Source organism: Chiloscyllium punctatum, chromosome 40, assembly GCF_047496795.1.
Source record: "Chiloscyllium punctatum isolate Juve2018m chromosome 40, sChiPun1.3, whole genome shotgun sequence".
NCBI classification, from domain to species: domain Eukaryota; kingdom Metazoa; phylum Chordata; class Chondrichthyes; order Orectolobiformes; family Hemiscylliidae; genus Chiloscyllium; species Chiloscyllium punctatum.
In genome coordinates, this window is record NC_092778.1 from 58,891,819 (window position 1) to 58,909,110 (window position 17,292).

The 17,292-nt window shown below is 42.1% G+C and overlaps 1 protein-coding gene across 4 annotated transcripts in view; it reads right to left on the reverse strand.

Annotated features, from left to right (window-relative positions):
* The window catches only part of LOC140464651 (tektin-3-like), an 82,977-nt gene that overhangs the window by 33,304 nt on the left and 32,381 nt on the right, over positions 1-17,292 (reverse strand). For all 4 annotated transcript variants that reach the window (XM_072560009.1, XM_072560007.1, XM_072560008.1 and 1 more), the window contains exons 5-6: positions 15,140-15,283; positions 9,845-10,067 (exon numbers count right to left, since the gene is read on the reverse strand). In XM_072560009.1, the coding sequence (XP_072416110.1) occupies positions 9,845-10,067; positions 15,140-15,283 (367 nt within the window). The remainder of the gene's footprint in view (positions 1-9,844; positions 10,068-15,139; positions 15,284-17,292) is intronic.

Genomic DNA, 17,292 nt, shown 5'->3' on the forward strand with positions numbered 1-17,292 from the left:
AGGACAAAACACCGTTGATTCACCGGCGAGTCTCACTGATTATGTGACCTAGCCATGGTGACGAAACATCTGAAAACAAATCTTCCAGCTCAGCAAGCAAATGTACAGACTTATCATCAACCTGATCTAGAAATCTTCTCAAAGATTGAACCTTGGGAGGATGCAAAATATGCAGTAGCGAATTGGTCCCCTGTTATTGTTGTTATGAGGGCTACAAGATGCTGAAGCAACCTGACTGAGATGAGGAGGAATGTATCCATTCTGAGAATGGTGAACCTGTCAAATTCTCTATCACAAAAAGCGATTAGGGCCAAAACAGTGCATGTGTTCAAGGAGTTAGATATAGTTCTTAGGGCTAGAGGGATCAGAGTATGGTGGGTGGGGAATGGGAACGGGATATTTGGGTTGGATATACTGAATGCTGGAACAGGCTTCAAAGGGCCGATTGGCCTACCCCTGGTCCTATTTGTTTTCTGTTTCTATGATTTCTATTAACTTTGCTCGGATGCTATGAAGCTTTATCTCACTGGTATAAATAGCACAGTGTGGGTAGAGTTAAACGGGTTTGTTTTATTCACTCATGGGACATGTGCATCACTGGCTGGGCCCAGCATATATTGCCAATCCCTAGTTAGCCTTGAGAAGGCGGTGTTGAGCTGCCTTTTTGAACCACTGCAGTCCGTATGCTGTAGGTAGATACACAATGTTCTTGATGAGGGAATTCCAGGATTCTGACCCAGCGACAGTGACAGAATGGCGATATCTCTCCAAGTCAGGACGGTAAGTGGCTTGGAGGGGAACTTGCAGGTGATGGTGTTCCCATGTACCTGCTGCCCTTGCCCTTCTAGACGGAAGTGGCCATGGGTTTGAAGATGCTGTCTAAAGACCTTTGTTGAATTTGGTGAATTTAGAGGGCATTTGGACATGAACAGCTAAAGAAGATGCAGTAGGTCTTAAAATAACAGTAAGATTAGAAACTGGTAAGATTATCAAATGCAGCACCATTGAGTCTGAATGCGTAATAGGTAGTGTTATCTTCTTTTGGCTTATAATTTCTTTGAAGTTTGTTCTGAAATTGTGGGGTGGAGTGTTGACGTAGGCATGATTCTCACCATCAAACACACATTATATGTAATCTAAAAGTAAATATGTCAAAGCTGTTGTTGAAGGGGAGGAAGATTATTATTCCAGAAGCTGTTAGCATACCTTTAGCACCCTTAGACTTGACGAGAATAAACTTGCAGGGATGCCAGAAGTTGCTAATCAGGTTTTTGAGCATTTAAGAGGTCAAAATGTTCGAGAAAGTTGCCACACCCTTTGAAACATTATGAATGTTTCGCTCGGCACACCTTTCTGATTTACATATTTCAATAATAAGAAGCAATAGGCTTGATATTATATCCTGGTTAGTCAACTTGCTACTAGAGATTTAAAAAACAATTGCAGATGCTAGAATCCTCAGTAGGCTGGAAGAACACAGCCAGCCGGGCAGTATCAGGAGGCTTGCTGTGTTCTTCCAGCCTCCTGTTTGTCTACTTGCTACTAGCCAACAGACATATGTTTTTCAGTTTTCCTTCAGGCTCCCTTTACATTGTGGTTCTGATATCTCATAACATCAGCATTTTAGGAGATGAATGATCTGTGATCATGACAGTCATCATCATCATCATCATCATCGTGTTGTTTTGTAGTGGGGCCACCGGGATCGCAGGGATGTAAACTTGTGAGTCCCGTTCACCAAATGTAGTCCCCCAGGGCACACATGCCCATGCCTCAAGGATAGATCACCACCTTCCCCAAGGTCACCCGCCCACTCCCGGAAGGACACACTCATGCTGTCAGTTTTCAGTCTCAGTCAGACCACCTTTAAGGTGCAGTGTGAAATAACAGGGCAATTTCATTCCCGTCTCTTCCAGTGGCTGATTGCCAGGTACAACTGCCAGGAATCTCACAGTTTATCATCATTTGGATTCTCTCTCATTTAAAAATGACGTAATTGTTTTTTTTAAATTCACGATGTGACTGGCTAGGCAAACAGGCTGACTAGCCTGGAAAAAGTAGTGATGAACTGTCTTCTGAAGTCTTTGGGATGCGATACACAGTGCTTTCGGAGGGATGGGGAGTGATGGTGTTCCCACACGTCTGCTATTCTAGCCCTACTAGGTGCCGGGTTTAAAAGGTGCTGTTGAAGTAATCTGGGTGTGTTACTGCAGTACACCTTGTAGATGGGACACTTCTGGTACACTGCATCAGTGATCAAACAAGTGAATTTTGAACGTGGTGGCTATGGTGCCAATCAAGCAGGCTGCTTTGCTCTAGCTAAAGATGAGTTTCTTTGGTGTTGATTAACCTGTATGCATCCAGGTAAGCCCAGAGTATCCCATCACACTCCTGACTTGTGCCTTTTGGATTGTAAATGGTTTTGAGGAGTCAGGAGGTGACTTACTTGCTGCGGAAGTCTTAATCTCTGGCAGAGTAGCTATAATATTTACATGGCTGAATGGTTCAGTTTCAGGTCAGTGGAAACCCCTGGGATGTATACAGTGGGTAATTCAGCAATGTTAAGGGGAGATGGTTCCAGCTTCTGTCCTATTGGAGATGGTCATTGTCTTGAATTTGTATGGTGCAAATGTTCCTATCAGCCCCACGTCTGGATGGTGTTCTCACCTTGCTACACAGATACAGACTGTTGCACTCCCTGACACAAAGTGTGTGAGCTGATCTCTTGCAGGGAGCAGTTTACTCCACTTTTGGCATGGTTGATAATTTTAGCAGTTTCAATTGGATAATTGCAATGTGTACCACGTACTTTCCCTTTCCCCAGGGACTGAAAGTCAGGCAGCACCTGAACAGGCAATAGACTGACAAAGACTGGGTCATAGTCTGGGCCAAACATGAAACTAGGTTCCTTTGTGTTGGTCTCATTCTAACTTGAAAGTTTCCATTTCATAAACCAGCAATCAAATCACTTGCTTCTGATTCTGACGAGAGAGTTACCTCATGTATTTCAATGGGTAAATCTTTAGTGATTAAACAAGGAGGTGGTGGCATAGGGTAATGCTGATGGACTAGTAATCCATAGGTTCAGGCTAATGATTTGGAGTTTTGGGATTCAAATCCCACCACAGTTACTGGTAGAATTTGAAATGAATTCATACAATTATAATATAAAGCTAAGCTCAGTGAAGACGAACATTGATCTTTGCAAAAAAAAACCCATCTGTTCACTAATGTCCGTTAGGGATGGAAATCTGCCATCCTTACTTGGTCTGGCCTTTTGTTTTTTATATACTCATGTGATGAGGGCACCGCTGGCTGGGTCAGCATTTATTGCCCATCCCTATTTAGCCTTGAGAAGGTGGTGGTGAGCTGCCTTCTTGAACCACTGCAGTCCATGTGCTGTAGGTTGACCCACAATGCCATTAGGGAGGGAATTCCAGGATTTTAACCCAGTCACAGTGAAGGAGCGGCAATGTAGTTCAAAGTCAGGATGGTGAGTGGCTTTGAGGGGAACCCACAGGGTATGGTGTTCCCTACATGTGACTCCAGATTCAGAACAATGTAGTTGACTCTTCATTACCCTCTGAAAATGCCCCTCATAAGCCACTCAGATCAAGGGCAACTCAGGCCTTGCCAATGATACCCACATCCGATGGAAGATGTTTTTTTAGAATGGAGACCCCAAAGGAATAGTTTGAGTAACTAAAACTGGCTGCCATGCTATCTTCTCAGGAATTTTGCCAATTCCTATTTGAACTGACATTCCAATCCATCTTCCGTTGCTTGAAACCACAACTAAATGTAATGGGCAATCCTAATTAATGCTGTTCCATTTACACCACAATTTATGGCACAAGCTTTGGTTCACACAAGACTTAATTATGAAAGCATCTTAACAGTAATAAAAACCCCTTCAGTATTTCACAGGCATATTTTAAAACAACATTTGATACCAATCCATGTAAAAACAAATCTAGGCCTGATGGCCAATAGCTTGGTCAGTGAGGTAGGTTTAAAGGACCTTGATGTGGAATGCAAGGTAGGACAGTGGTTAGCACTGCTGCCTTATAGCGCTGGGGACCTGGGTTCAATTCCAGCCTTAGGTGACTGTCTGTGCAGAGTTTGCACATTCTCCCTGTGTCTGTACTGGTGCTCTGGTTTACTCCCATGGTCCAAAGATGTGCAGGTTAGATGGAATGGCAATGCTAAATTGCACATAGTGTCTTGGGATATGCCTTCTAGGTGGATTAGCTATCTGAAATATGGGGTTATAGGGTAGGGGAGTGGGTCTAGATGGGATGCTCTTTGGAGGCTCGGTTATGGGCTGAATAGCCTGCTTCCACACTGTAGGGATTCTATGAGAGACGGTGAGCATTAGGCAGGGAATTCCAAAAGCTGGTGGAGTACATGTGATCAGGTGAGCATTGGAGAACAGCAGGTACCACAGAGGATCCTGGTGTTGGAGGAAATTACAGAGATAGGGAGGAGTGAAGCCATAGACGGATTTGAAATCAAGATTTGAACTTTATAATTGGGGTTTCACTGGGAGCCAATGTATCTTAGTAAGCTTTGGGTGATAAGAAAATAGAGCTTTGAGTGAAACATGGTGGATAATTGATGGTATTGTCAGTACTTGCATTTGACTAGGATAAAGTAACGACATACACAAACACATGTGTGTTGCAATCAAAACAGTGCTTTAAGAAGGATAAATAAATCAATGATCTGCCAATTGCTAAATGTTACCTGCACAAGGAGAATGGTGGTGACCACAGCCAGAGTGGACACAGTCAATGACGATTGGTAACTAAAAAATGTGGGTTTCACATCTGCATTGTGGGAAACCATATGAGGGGCATTTGCAATTGTATCATTGTGAAATGCATGCAATGCACAAATGTGCGAGCTGTAAACGCTGGTGACTTGCAATGCTGACCATGTCACTGGTCCTTGCAAAATACAGAGAGACTTCATGGTCATTGTCACAGATGTGTCAGCAAGCTCCAGGAGAATCTAGACAGTGTCCTAATACAAGGGCAGAAGCAGGGGAAGGGCTCTTCAGGGAGGCACAGGAGGGCCAGACACTTTCATTCTTCAAGCTGTTTCCTCTTCATGAGCAAGACATACTGCCAGTGCAGGCTGAGGATGTCCCAGGACATGACAACTGAACTGTGCTACCCATTGGAGCGGAACCTGTGACTAAGGGTGGCACAGTACTTAGCATTGCTGCCTGACAACGTTAGGGACCTGGGTTCGATTCCAGCCTCAGGCGACTGTCTGCCTAGAGTTTGCACATTCTCCCCGTGTCTGTGTGGGTTTCCTCTGGGTGCCCCAGTCCAAAGATGTGCTCGCTGGGGGATTGGCCATGCTAAATTGCCCGTAGTGTTCAGGGATGTGCAAGCTAGGTGGATTAGCCATAGGAAGTGCCAGCTTACAGGGATAGGTTAGGGGTGTGGGTGTGGGTCTAGGTGGGCTGCTCTTCGGAGGGTCAGTATGGACTTGATGGGCTGAATGGTCTGCTTCCAAAGTGTAAGGATTCTATGATTCTATAAAGGAGTGAGTGGCCATCCATTGCAAGGTGACGTCAGTGTTTGAACTGTTATACAACTGGCTCATGCCAAGCAGCTACAGTATGGGATCTCTCGATCACCCACCCACGGATCTACCAAGGCTGTGATCAATGTAACTTGTGCCAGATCACACCAATTCACCTTGTTTCCACATGACAAGATCAATGCTGCAGCCCAGGCAGTAGGATCCAGAACATAGCTGGCACTCTACTGGTGCAGTGGATATTAAACTGACACACGTGGTGCTAAGCAGACCATATCATATGACAGCTGAGCTCTTCGATAGAACAGAGTTCAAGTCCATCAAAAAGTGATCGTCGGTACCACATCTCAGACATATGCACCCAGGACCCAGGGAGCTGCTATGATGCCTACATTCTTGAGAACTCTCAGGTTCCTTCTGTGTTTGAGAGACAGGATGCTTTGAGGATGGTTACTGGGAGACAAGGGCTGCTCTCTGTGACCATGGTTGATGAATCAGTTACACAAGCGTGAGGATATAGTGCAGTCCATTCTTTGACTAGGGTTTTGATAGAGCAGACAATAGTGGAAGGTTCTGCTGCTTGAGTCAGGTAGGTGAAATGTTGCAGTATAATCTGGACAGTGAGCTGCATAATCTAGCATGCTGTGCTCCAGAACTAGAGGGCATAGGTTTAAGATGAGAGTGGAAAGATTTAAAAAGGACCTAAGGGGCAACTTTTTCACACAGAAGGTGGTGTGTGTATGAAATGAGCTGCCAGAGGAAATAGTGGAGGCTGGTACAATTACAACATTTAAAAAGCATCTAGAGAGTACATGAATAGGAAGGGTTTAGAGCGATAATGTCCACATGCTGGCAAATGGGAGCAGATTAATTTGGGATATCTGGTTGGCATGGATGAGTTGGACTGAAGGGTCTGTTTCCGTGCTGTACATCTCTACGACTCCATGGAACAGGCAAGGAGGAGATGTGATGGAAGCTAGATGACGAGAGTAATCTTCTGATGAGGAAGATTAGGACATTGAGCAAAAGGAACAGTACCTTCTGCATAATAGTGCAGCTGTGTTGGGCACTACAAACCAGACAGGAGTTAATTGATACCAAGTTCCAGTAGCTGGGAGCAGTGATCTTTCATTGATTGTAAAATGCTCAATATGTGAACAGTCTGTTGGTGTTCTGAGAGGAAAGCGCACTTTTTTCTTAAATCTTCTTTTCATTTTTGGCGATTGTAAGTAAAAGTTAATGGTTGGAAGTGCACAGCATGCTGTACTGAAGCCTTTCCTGTATGTAATGGATCTGTATTTGTCATTGATAAGATGCTAATTTGCATTGGGTGCTCTGAAAAGTGCAGCAGTGATTCAGAGAAGCCTGTAGGTTATGATGCAGCTGAGGACCGGTCATTTGCGTGGTGCTGATGCTGACACAGCCACAGTGTAGGAACATGTACAAGAAGGTGACCCCTATGCCACTTATATGCCTTGAGGGCCACTGCTTTGTGACTGCTGTGCTGTGACATTGATGGTAAAGGACAACTGCAGACTGCCAATGCCTGCCCAGCATTCTTGGCTGGGGTACCATGGGGCCAGCACCTGAGATGCCAGTATTCCTTGGGAAAGCCCAAAGATGGATGCACCCGAAAGCAAAATTCTGAAGATGCTGGAAAACTGAAACAAGAACAGAAACTCAGCAGGGCTGTGGGGAGTGAAATATTTCATTTCCAAGGTGACTCTTCTTCAGAGTGAGAAGAATTATGCAAGACTCCAGACATTAGATCTTTGTGTCCCCACAGATGCTGAGTTTCTCCAGTAAAAACTTGCTGTTTTCTGTGAATGTAGTAAAAACCAGGCGCTCTGATAAAAGTTAATTCAATTCCTCATTACTGTGTCTCCCATATTCCTCATTTATGTTTAGGAGCTAACACCAGTGTCACAACATGAAAGGTGCAGATCATCATCAGTTATCACACATTATTATCACGTCCAGTACAAGAATCATGGCTGACACTCCAGTGTAGTACTGAGAGAGTGCAGCAACATCTTTCAGAAGAGATGTTAAAATGGAGGCACCACCTGCTTACTCGAGTGGACAGAACGAGTTACAACGTCATTAATTTAAAGTAAGGCAGCTTCCATCATAAACTTGCAATATTTATCCATCAATCAATGTTAAAGCCAGGTCACTACGATGTTTCATTCTGTGAGAATTACTTGTGTTTCCCCTGACATTACATAAATACTTCATTCGCAGTGAAGGGTTTTGCAACGTCGGGTGGTTGTGACAAGCTCGATGTAAATGCCGGCCCTTCACATTTTCCTGTCTGTCTTCACGTAATTTGACTACAGCTGAATACGGCAAGCTTACATACACCAAAAACAAATGCTTACAACTGTTCAAATTCCCAGCATGAATCAACCTAGTCAATCCTTATCCAAAAAGAAAACTGAAATTGTTCCTATTTGGGAATCAGGTTTGCTGAGATGAATGGGGTGATGCAGATGAATCTGTCTCTGCAATGAATTTGTCTTTTATTACAGATCCGAGTTGCTGTCAGTTTGAGCTGTTTTGCCAAATGAGATAACAATGCATCAGCACTGTCAAAGGAACAGCAGCAACATCCTCCCTCACAACCACCAGACAGCATTCAAATAAAGGGCGTTGTTAAATCTAGCAGGTTAGTCAAATCAGTTGAACATTAATTAACGGGTGAAAATCACAAATAAATTCCAGTAAGGTGAGTCCTGTTTGAATATAGGAAATATCGTGACTCGAAGTAAAATACAGTGTAGCCCTTTGGATACCATGGGTTTTATAAATACAATGAGGATAAAATTTGACTTCACTATTTGTAACAAATGGGGTCACAGCTTGTACTATAGTATAGGTGATGTTTCCTTTCCAAAGACAAGGCCCTTGAGTGGAGGAAGTAATCAGGCAGGGAAGGGAGGTGGAGTGGGTGACTGGAAGGATGGTGGATCGAGTGATTAGCAGTCGCCTATGTTTTTGAAATTAGAGCCAGTAAGGACATACATGCCTCCCTCAGATCTGCATTCAGCATTTTTTTAAAAATCCTTTAGCCAGCAGCCCTTAGCAGTTCCTTGTAAGGACTTCTGATCAGATGTCATTTACCTGAATGTAGCCACCAATGTCAGCTTATACCCTCAGGATTTGGAGATACCGGTGTTGGACTGGTGTGAACAAAGTTAAAAATCACACAACACCAGGTTATAGTCCAACAGGTTTAATTGGAAGCACTAGCTTTCTGAGCGCTGCTCCTTCATCAGGTACTCCACAACCACCTGATGAAAGAACAGCGCTCCAAAAGCTAGTGCTTCCAATTAAACCTGTTCGACTATAACCTGGTGTTGTGTGATTTTTAACTTAATATAGTCAGGACAATTTCACTTGGTAAAAATGGCATCAAGCAGAAGTTATGCAGCAACATATTTACCAAACATAAGGATGTCTATTTTAAGATGACCATACCAGGACAGTTGGTAGCACAGTTTCACTTCAGAATTTACGTATGTACACCATCACCATGGTAAATGCTTTGTAAATGCATATGTCTGTAATTATTGGTGTTGTGGATGTCATTACATTTCAACAACAAATATGCCCAATCCATCCTCGATCTAGAAGTGATTCCCAAGGTCCCAGAAAGGATAGGAAAAGTGGTCCAATCCAGTGTGCCATTTCTCACTATAGTGGAGATTTGTAGCCCAAGTGAGAGAGATTAGCTTATATATTGGGTTTGGATAAGCCCAACTGTAAACATCAAAGCTCTCAAATGTGCAGTGTAATAGAAAACTCATCATTGGACAGAATAGGTGTTACCTCAACATCACTGTAGAAGCTCAGCACCATCTCGAACAGAGGAATTTGGTTGATTGGTCTTTCTGCCTGAAAACACCACTTCCTTCTATTTTCCCACCACGTGTGCATGATAACTACAACAACTACCATCTACAGTATGGACTGTATAACACAAGAGTACCTTCCCAAGCCCATGGTCTTTGTGATCAAGAAGGACAAAAGCAGCACTGTATTGAAAATACTATTACCCCCTCATTCCCATTCAAGTTCTATCCTGGCTCGGACATATATTGCCATCCTTTAGGAATCTTTTAGTCAAAGCCCTGGAATTCCCTAACACCACCATGGGAGCATCATTGCCATGAGTTCTACAACAACTCAGGAAGAAGACACTTTCTGCTTTAGGGAGAGTGAGCAAATGCATCCTTCTGAATGTTGCTTGTATCTCAAACACTATACATGCACAGGTATAACCCCTTACCTTTGACAGGTGCATCTGTAACTTTTTCTTAGCATCTCCAATTTCAAAGATGCGATGTGTAAATGCAAGGTTGACGTTGTTAAACTGTTTCCACAATTCCTCTGAAGTAGCAGCGAGGAGTTTCTCAAGCTCATCTCGCAGTCTTGCTGAAGCTGCCCGCTCACACTGCGAACGCAATATGTTGTCTTCTGTATACTTTAACCAGGAATCAGGGGTGGAGATGCTAACAAAATAAAATTCATTATACATGAACAGACCAACAAAAGGAAAAAGTCCTTTCATACAGAGTTGATCATTTAAAGCCTTGTTGAAAAACAGACATTACTAAATTCTGTGCAGAATTATGAGCTGCTACATTCATTCTCATAAAGTCCAATTAATCAGTAAGCAAGTTTTTCTATTTTTTTTTCACTTGCATTTGAGTGAAAATGACAGAGTGGAATTGGTATTTTACAAATGATCAGAACGCCCTGAATAAAGTGGACCACTTAAAAACTGTTTCTGCTTAGGAACATTTGAGTCAGCAGGCACTGCGGGAGACAGAAAATTTGTTTGCTTTGTGGTAAGGAAATGTATGTTCGCAAAATGTCTCCCTCCAAACACCCACAGCCAACAGTTCAGAATATTCAAAAGGATCAAGGCAGGCGTGTTTGTCCAAATAGCATCTTTACCTCTTCCAGTGTAACACAGAAAGACATTGCTTGTGCTTTTGATTTTACTGCTTATGGTTTGTTTATGCACCAAGCCAAAGTATATGAATAGAAGGAAGACTTTACTTTTTATGTCCTGATCATCTCCAGATCTCATTTACAGATTGCAAGGATGGAGAAAGGCAACAGATTGATTTTTTTTCTCGCACAGATATACCAGAAAAGACTGGAAGCACAACAATGTTGAGAGTTTTTTGTGGTAAAATATGCACTCTACTACTCTGTCAGTAGGAGAGGGGAATGGCTAGCGAGTTAACCAACATAGTGATGTGAGATCTCACTGCCAAGTATTTGGAGAGAGGGCCAGCTGCTCTTGATTGGAAAATGATGTTCAGGGCAGGAAATATGTACAACGTTATTGCATTCCCTCTGTGGTTTTCCTCTTCAAAAATATGACACCACATGCTTGCTGGTTCTTTCATCTGAGAAGTCAAAGGCCACAGATATTCCATGGCCAATACCAAAGCCGAGCTCATTTGACAAGCAGTAAACAAGCAACTTACCAAGACGGCTACAATCAGTTTATATTAACTGCACGATGGAACTTTCTGCTAACAGAAGTCATTCAACAAAACCATCCTTTGGTAGAACTAATGAAACCCATGCCCACATGATTAAGTAGTCACACTGACAATCAGCAATGAAAGATGAGCTTGTGATAGAGAAACAATCATTGTATCCATTCGCATCACTAGAGACTTATACAATTAGTGCATTGTATAAATAAAACCGTATATGTTTGTAAATGGCTCCTTCCTTCAACAAATGATCTCGTACGTTTTTACTGGAAGCCATTGTCAACAGAAAGACATATCCAGCTGTGATTCCTCACACAGATGAACAATATTGCTCAATTTACTCCCAGCCTCTTCCTCACTCAAACAGAAAATGTGTAGCACCAGGGCAAATTCCTGGAAAACATCTGTCTGCACTCCCTTTGGAAACCCTCTAACATCTCCACTCATACGGGAACCAGAAAGTTAGTGCAACAGTCAGTCACATGGAACTATTTAACCAAAAATGGATGGATTCTATACTGCTTTAAAATTGCAATAGAGTCTACACAGAATTTGGAAAGATGCAACAACTTGGTTTATTCAGTTTTAAATGGCTAATTTTAACCATTGTCCTTCATTCTTTCCCTGAAGGAACTCAACTCATGCCCCCTCCCCTCACCTCACCCCCTAAAGTCTCCAGCAAATCATGACAACTCCTTGAATAAGAAGGGCGTAAGAATAAACTCAGTAACCAAAGACCAATGAGTTAAACTTTGATGGTGTAAAATATTTTAGAAATGATAATCTGGAACAAAATGTAACAGTCACTTGGACAGATGTGGAATAATTTAGGGAGGCCAGCAAGCATTTGTGAAGTGCAAATTACATGTAACTAATTTGCTTGAGCTTTTTGGTGAAGTTTCAGACTTTATGAGGGTAATATCAGGTGTACACGGACTTCTAAAAGGCATTTGATAAAAAGTTCTCTGAAAAGTTAATGTTCATGAAATAAAAAAGGAAACAGCAGCATGGATATGAAGTTGGTGGAATGAAAGGAAACAGAGAGTAGTGGTGAACACTTGTTTTCAGACTGGAGGCAAGTGTATAATGGGATTCCCCAGATTTTTGTGTTTGAATCACTTTTTTCTTGATCCATATGAATGATCAAGACTTGAGTGTCTAGGGCACAATTTCAAAATCTGAGGATGATCTAAAACTTTAAAGTATCGTGCACTGAGAAGAGGCTACTAATAGACTATAAGAGGTCATAAACAAGTTGGTGGAATAGTTGAGTGCACGGCAGCTGATATTTTTAATGTAGGAAAGTGTAAAATGATTTATTTTGAAGGATGAAAGAGAAAAGGCAATATATTTTAAAGGATGCCATTACACAGAAGTCCAGGAGTAGAGGGACCTGGAGGTAAAAGTGCATTGGAGGTGGGAGAATCAGATAGGAAAGATATTAATACATCACCTGGGGGCCCTGGAGGTTATCAGTAGAAAAATAGAGAAGAAAATCTTGGAAGTTCTGATGAATCTTTTTAAAACACTGGTTTGGCATTAGCTGGAATATTATGTTGAGTACTGGATACCATACTTTAGGCAGGATGTGCAGGCATTTGTGAGGTGCAGCCAAAATTTTCAAGAATGATTTGAGGGATGCGGGACTTCAGTTACGATAACAGATGAGAAAAGCTGGGTATTTTCTCCTGAGAGAAGATGAGAAAGAAATTGGGTCGAGACATTCAAAGCTGTGAGTTTTCAGAAAAGAATAGATTCAGATGACCCATTACCATTGGTGGAAGGACACCATTCTGAAGCGAATGGCAAAAGAACTAGAGTTGACATGAGGAAGTGCATTTTTACGTTGTGAGAAATTACAATCTGGAATGGATTATCTGAGAGTGTGAAGGCAGATTTAATCGAAGCTTTCAAAAATGAATTAGATGATAAACTAAAGAGAGGAAAAAGATAGGGGAGTGGGAATGGTTAAGTGGTTCTTGCAGAATTCGGTCACAAAGATGACGATCTGAACAGGCTCTCCTCTGATGCTGTATCCATTCTCAGAGGAAATTACTCCCTCAACTTTATTTTGTCCACATTTTGTCATGCACTCATGACCAGAATATGTCACACCTGTCTGACTTCTTTCATGACGAGGTCAGGCATTTCAAAGTGGCCTTTTGAGGGACTGGGGACTGATTGCCATTTCAGTGTGAGTCCAGATGGTCACAATTTGTTCATGCGTGGACAGGAGGTTGAATGACACAAAGGAAGTTTCAAAAAAAGGAGCAGAGAACATTCTACAGGAAATGTTAGAAATGGGTTAATGATCGTGCACACAAAACGATAGCATTTTCACCAATCCCAGGTGAGTCACTTCCCAGGTAAATAAAGCTTGGCACCAGTTACACAGAAGTACCTTTTAAAAAAGTGATTAGTTGAAACAGTCAGGCTTTCTGGAATATTCTCATCTCAGAGTATACGTTTGGAGAGTAATTTATCAGGTGAAGGATCTCCTTACTGAAAGGCAAGACAATTTTCTATTCATAATGAAAATACACCAATATTCTAAGGCATGATTTAGGAGGACAGGTAATGGATTAAGTACTTAAATGTGGTCAGATGCCAAATATTCCTAACACTTAGCCTGTGTACAATCACTTTGCTAAGAATCCTGGGACCTGAACTGCACTAATGGGTTCTTAGAGGGACATGAGCCAATATAAATCTTTTTTGTTTTCATATTTGTAGCTCCATGTAATTCTATGCTTTTAGTTCAATTTTGAATTGTTTGTTATAAACTTCATCTCATTGTTTCATGTTGTCTATGTGTTTAACTTCATCCTTCCACCTACATTCCCTTGTAAGAGACCCTCGCTCGCACTAGGTAGAAAGCACTAGAAGTCGTACCTAATCCCCATGATTTTCCACTGTGCAGTCACATCAATTGAGATTCCTCAGCAAGAAATACGCAGCCTGATGCTTATCCCCCTAAGCTGCAGAGTGGACCATTGTTATCCTTCTGGAGGTTGAGAAATGAGCTATGTGATGTGGTTGAGGAAGAGGAGTTCATTGCAAATCGATGAATGTAAGCGAGGAAAAGTACGACAGCTGGTTTTTGGGCAAGGCCTCGATTTGCCGTCACCTTTCTGGGAATGCCAGGGGAAATACGGCCCCAATGTTTCTGCTTCACCAGAAGTTTTACCATCTGGAAGATGGCTGGCACACCATAAAGGAATGGGAAGGCTCTTTCCAAAGAAGAGGAGAATTCTACTCGAGAACATTCCAGGACAGCAGAGACTCTTGCCACACTACACTGTTTTCCGTCAACACATCTAAAGTAGACGTGCTCTTCATATGTTGGGACGCTGACACCCTTGGAAGTTTTGGCGCAGCCTAGTCTCTGAGTACTGAGTACTCTGGCATTGTGGCACAGAGCTATTCTATTCTGATTTTCCCATTATCAGGAAAAAAACAGACTTCACCACCAAAATCAAGCACTCGTAGACCTGGGACAGTACAAATCAGATGGTGGGTAAAGTTCTCCCAAACCTACGCCATCAAAATCCTACAACATGCTAATGTCTCAACACGATATTTCTAAAGAAATAGGTATTATTCCCAGCAATGGGGGAGGTTGGGGGGTTAGATCTTGACTCTGCCCAAATGTGTCTTTTAGCAAGTCAGCAATCTGTTTTGCAATTATCTCAATTTATACCTTGGTTGGACTTCAGATTGTCATTTCCTCAAATTCATTGGGAACAAAAGTGGAGGGAGATGGAAACCAGACTCACTGTTATCTGGCTTATACTGGTCTGTGAAATCATGAGTTACTCTATTTCCATCAATCCCACCAAAGGCAGTTTCTCGAATGTGGTGTTTTATTCTACCTCAGAATCAGAGTTGCTTTCCCACTGCTTTAATATTATAACTGCAATTCTCCTCCCAGCTATTCCTGCACAATGAGTTACAACTAGTCCCTTTGTGCATGGCGTACTATTTTGATGATTAACTTTGAAAGTTTGAACCTTAGATTTAAATATTTACTGAGATGAGAACTATGTTAGGTTAAAGTTGGCACTTACGTGGCATTCACTTGTTCAATTCCACAGTAATAGCTGATACCATCTGATGTGTTCTTCAATTGGTGCACTTTATCATCAATCCAGTAAGCTGCACATTTGTCACACAGATCCCGCTCCAGTTCATGCTGAGCTGCTCTGTTGTTTCTGTTTTAATAAGAAAAGGGTGTTCATATTTAACAAGCTTACTCGACAAAGGAATGTACAAAACTCAATCTTTCCCTGTAAGCGAATATAGGAATGGACTGTGTGCTTCGAAGCATTTGCGATGAAACTTTCACACATTGCTTTGCTCATCTAATCAAGATGGCGAGGAATGGCCAGACAAAACCAATAAATATTTCCTTTCCGCATTAAGTTTTGTAAATGTCACAAGATAGAGGGTGCTCAAGGCCTTGCCTAGCGGAAAAATCTATAGCATTGAAAAATACAAAACTAATGCACCCACCCCCTCAAAACAAAATACTCAAGATCATAAGGAAAATACTGATCTGAGGCCTCATTATTGCGGACTGAAGGGGAAGTTTGGATTTGATTAATGCTGACTGTTATTTGTCATGCTTGCTGTCAACAGTTGCAAAAACCATATGTTCCACCTTGCTCATAAAAGTTTGCTCATTCACAGTACAGTGCAACTTCCTTGCTCATCAAAAGGAAGGAGCTAAGAAATAAAGATTTCCAGTCAATAATGAACAAGAGATTTATGTTCCATTGGGTGCATTGCTTTGTCATGGGGCAAAGCTGAACATTCACGTGGTAAATGGTGAAGCAGATCTAATGGACTGAATGGCCTACTTCTGCTCCTTTGTGTTATAGAATCCAGAATCAGAGAGCCCATAATTTGGAAGCAGGCCATTTGGCCCATCAGGTCCGCACTCACCTGCCAAAGATCATCCTACCCAGGCCTTAACCCTACCCTGTCCTCGTAACCCTGCATTTCCCATGGGCCATTTGCTTAACCTACACATCGCGGGACACTGTGAGCAATTACTGATGGCAAATGCACCTAACCTGCACATCTTTGGACCATGGTCGTATCATCAATGGTCATATCAAGACAGAGATAGACAGATTTTTAATCAGTAAGGGAATCAAGGGTTATGGGGAAAGGCTAGAATGTGGAGTTGAGGATTATCAGATCAGCTGTCATCTCATTGAATGGCAGAGCATACTCAATAGGCTGAATACTTCTGCTCCTATGTCTTATGGTCTTATGGTGAATTCCATTAGATGCCATATCCACAAGATTGAATAACCATTGCATTCTGCACCTTACTCACTCTGTCTCAATGATCAGTTATCAGGGCCCTCAAATGTTTAGTCAAAATCTAATAAAGGTTCAAAAGCCAAAGCCAGACTTTACCTTAGGCCTCTGGTGGGAATGAGAGAGTTATGTATCGTAACGTGATGGCGCTTTAATTATTGCCCTGTTTTCTCTCTGCCTCTGTCCTTGACCTTTTCTTAGTTTGGAGTAGGGTGGTTCTTTGCAAGATAGCCCAAAGGCATACCTGAGGTTGCATAAGAGATCTCATGTACCTCTAGATAGAGATATCTAGATAAATACATGTGTCTTGTTTATACAACAGCTTCACGCGGGTGTCCAGGCAAGTTCCATATGGTGTGGAGTTATTGGGCTGTACCTTGTCCACCCTATTGCAAGTAGATGACAAAGCAAGAGGAAGCTTGGCATTTCTTATGGACCATGTGAGACAATTTCCTTGCTGACATTCTCCACATTTCTGTACCACTAATATTACTGACTAACACTACCGACTCCAGTGATTACAGCAACAGCACCAGAGCCAAGCTGAAGCAATCTTAGATACATAACCCTCCCCACACCCACCAATCCTCACTGAAAAGAAAATTCGGCCAATCGTGTCAACGAATTTGGAGCATTTTCAGTCAATTAAATTGATTCATGTGCTCATTCATTCACTCCCAGTTCCAATGGAATTAATTAGCACACATATGCTGAATGCCAAACAGGAATTGCATTATGTGTGTTATTTACTCTACTGCACGGTATGGAACATCATTAAATAATGGCATCTAGAATTTACATTTTAAAAGCCAGCCAACAGGATCCCAAGCCACCTGAAGAATTGGCTTGAGAGGATTTTCCCTCATCCCCCCTATGCAAAGATGCAAGAGGC